The sequence below is a fragment of the Neophocaena asiaeorientalis genome, unplaced genomic scaffold (genome assembly GCF_003031525.2).
Source record: "Neophocaena asiaeorientalis asiaeorientalis breed wild unplaced genomic scaffold, Neophocaena_asiaeorientalis_V1.1 scaffold150, whole genome shotgun sequence".
In the NCBI taxonomy this organism is placed as follows: Eukaryota; Metazoa; Chordata; class Mammalia; order Artiodactyla; family Phocoenidae; genus Neophocaena; species Neophocaena asiaeorientalis.
This window is the reverse complement of record NW_020176571.1, coordinates 8,781,745-8,784,962: the sequence shown is the minus strand read 5'-3', so window position 1 is coordinate 8,784,962 and position 3,218 is coordinate 8,781,745. Positions and strand designations below refer to the sequence as shown.

The 3,218-nt window shown below is 35.6% G+C and overlaps 1 protein-coding gene across 2 annotated transcripts in view; it reads left to right on the top strand.

Moving 5' to 3' along the window:
* Positions 1–3,218, top strand: part of LRP6 (LDL receptor related protein 6) — a 171,218-nt gene that overhangs the window by 17,787 nt on the left and 150,213 nt on the right. For both annotated transcript variants that reach the window (XM_024733139.1, XM_024733140.1), the window contains exon 2: positions 1,290–1,683. In XM_024733139.1, the coding sequence (XP_024588907.1) occupies positions 1,290–1,683 (394 nt within the window). The remainder of the gene's footprint in view (positions 1–1,289; positions 1,684–3,218) is intronic.

Genomic DNA, 3,218 nt, shown 5'->3' with positions numbered 1-3,218 from the left:
CTTTTATTTCTTTTTCTTCTCTGATTGCCAAGGCTAGGACTTCAAAAACTACGTTGAATAATAGTGGTGAGATTGGATATCCTTGTCTTGTTCCTGATCTTAGAGGAAACGTTTTAAGATTTTCGCTATTGAGAATGATGTTTGCTGTGGGTTTGTCGTGTATGGCCTTTATTATGTTGAGGTAGGTTCCCTCTATGCCCACTTTCTGGAGAGTTTTTATCATAAATGGGTGTTGAATTTTGTCAAAAGCTTTTTCTGCATCTATTGAGATGATCATATGGTTTTTGTTTTTCAGTTTGTTAATATGGTGTATCACATTGATTGATTTGCGTATATTGAAGAATCCTTGCATCCCTGGGATAAATCCCACTTGATCATGGTGTATGATCCTTTTAATGTGCTGTTGGATTCTGTTTGCTAGTATTTTGTTGAGGATTTTTGCATCCATATTCATCAGTGATATTGGTCTGTAATTTTCTTTTTTTTGTAGTATCTTTGTCTGGTTTTGGTATCAGGGTGATGGTGGCCTCATAGAATGAGTTCAGGAGTGTTCCTTTCTCTGCAATTTTGTGGAAGAGTTTGAGAAGGATGGGTGTTAGCTCTTCTCTAAATGTTTGATAGAATTCACCTGTGAAACCATCTGGTCCTGGACTTTTGTTTGTTGGAAGATTTTTAGTCACAGTTTCAATTTCATTACTTGTGTTGGTCTGTTCATGTTTTCTATTTCTTCCTGGTTCAGTCTTGGTCCCCATTACTTTGTATTGTATGGATATATCACTGTTTGTTCATCTATTAGTCTGTTGATGACATTTAGGTTGGTTCCAGTTCGGGTTATTACAGAAAAGCTGCTGTGAGCATCATGCACAGGTCTTTGTATTGACATATACTTTTATTTCTCTGAAGTAAATATCTAGTCTTTTAAGAAACTTCCAAACTGCTTTCCAAAGATGCTGCACCATTTCACAGGCCCCCAGGAGGGTATGAGTGGTCCACTGGCTCCATATGCTTGCCGGTTCTTGGAATGACCAGGCTTTTAAAAGTTTTATCTGACAGACGATTTAACAAGAAAAGACTGTCCTGGGACAATTAATTTCCCCTCTTGCAACTCTTTTGTATTTAAAATGGTGCAAAAATAATGCTTTGTGAAAAGATTTTGCCAGTTTTCTATACATTGATTTACTCTTTATTTTTGATAGTATTTGCTAACTAACACTGATTTGAAACTCAATTTATAGGAACCAAGACATTTCCTTTGTTTTGACTTACATATTTTTCTTTTTTTGTTCTAGCGGCCCCTTTGTTGCTTTATGCAAACAGACGGGACTTGCGATTGGTTGATGCTGCAAATGGCAAAGAGAATGCTACGATTGTAGTTGGAGGCTTGGAGGATGCAGCTGCGGTGGACTTTGTGTTTGGTCATGGCTTGATATACTGGAGTGATGTCAGCGAAGAAGCCATTAAACGAACAGAGTTCAACAAAACTGAGAGTGTACAGAATGTTGTTGTTTCTGGATTATTGTCCCCTGATGGGCTGGCATGTGATTGGCTTGGAGAAAAATTGTACTGGACAGATTCTGAAACTAATCGTATTGAAGTTTCTAATTTAGATGGATCTTTACGAAAAGTTTTATTTTGGCAAGAGTTGGATCAACCTAGAGCTATTGCCTTAGATCCTTCAAGTGGGTAAGTTTTGCATCATGTACAAAGGTTATTGTATCTCCTTCTCCTGGCTGTTTTCTCTCCATTAGCATAGACACCCCTTACCTCCAAGAGAAAAGAAACATCAGACTCCAGTTTTAGATTCTTTGGGCTTCTTTGTCAAGTAGATTTGAATGTGGGAAGTTAGGTCATGTTCTGAAAGTAAGGTGTGTCTGTAAATAGTTTTGTGTTTCTAGTATCACTTATGGGATACCCATGTTTATAGTTCTTGGTTTTTCTTCATTTATTTTTTATAATTATGAGAGGATAATCAGAAGGCGGAGAAGAAGGAATGATAAATGAGTAGTATTTGATAGCTCAAGATTAAATAAAAAATCTTCTGAATCTTGTACCTTTTATTATATACACAATTGTTTTGTAATGCCTAGTGTTTTTTATATTAAACGGATTTTTTTAATATGTCAGTGTTGAATGAAAAATAAAAATTAGGTTGTTAAATAACTCACTTTTAGTTAGCTAGACATGTATTTGCCATAAGAGTTTATTTTCTTCCTAAATATTTGTGTTTCTATTATATATATTTTTTTAGTGCAGATATTCTCTACAGAACCACTGATTTTTCAGAAAGCTGTCTCTAATTTGGGCAACACAATGCATAGGGATACCATGGTATCCTATTACTTTTTTTTTTTTTTTGGCTTCCCGGGGTGTGGCATGTGGAACTTCCCCAACCAGGGATCAAACCCGCGCCCCCTGCAGTGCAAACGCGGAGTCTTAACCACTGGACCACCAGGGAAGTGCACAAGTTTATTTTCTAATAGAAGAGAAACTTAAAGTTATGGGCAGATCTTACTGTAAAATGTGAGCTGTGTCCTCAGGTGCTTCTCTTGTTAACTGTGTTTCAGTCCTCCGTATACAATTCCTTGCTATTTATCTGTTGAATACATTATCATGCCAGAGTCTGTCATGGCTAGGTATAAGTAAACATGAACCTGAAATGAGTTACTAGTAATTGTTTAAAATCTAAAGATAAATAACCTGTGAATAACTCTTTTAGTACTTCATTTTCTTTGACTTTCAAGTATATTGGAATGCTTTAAAACGCATTTATAGAAGGCAGTGGATTAATATTATGTAATAAATTAAAATTTGGGAAAAATGAAAGAAAGCTTTATATGTGCTCCTTTCTCTTGATATCAGGCCCTTTTTGGTGACAAAAGTTAAAGAAGGTACAATGTTATAGGAAAATGAAAAGCCTTTTCTGACTATAAAAGATAACATGGGCAATGGTGAGTGAAATTTTAGGGTGAGAGGTTCTAGAAAACACATATTATGTATACTTTATATAATATATAAAAAATGTATTTTTAGAGGGACATTAAGAGGTATCTGCTAAAGTCAGATGGTCTTTTAATAGAGCATCAGAAAATATTGTACTGACTCTAGTGGTAGGAAAAAGGTTTGTGTGTCCCAAGGAGGTCACAGGTGTTGAATGTGCGGTGAACTGTATTGATTGAAGAATTTGCTTCTTGAGAACTTGCAAGGTATTTTTTTTTTTT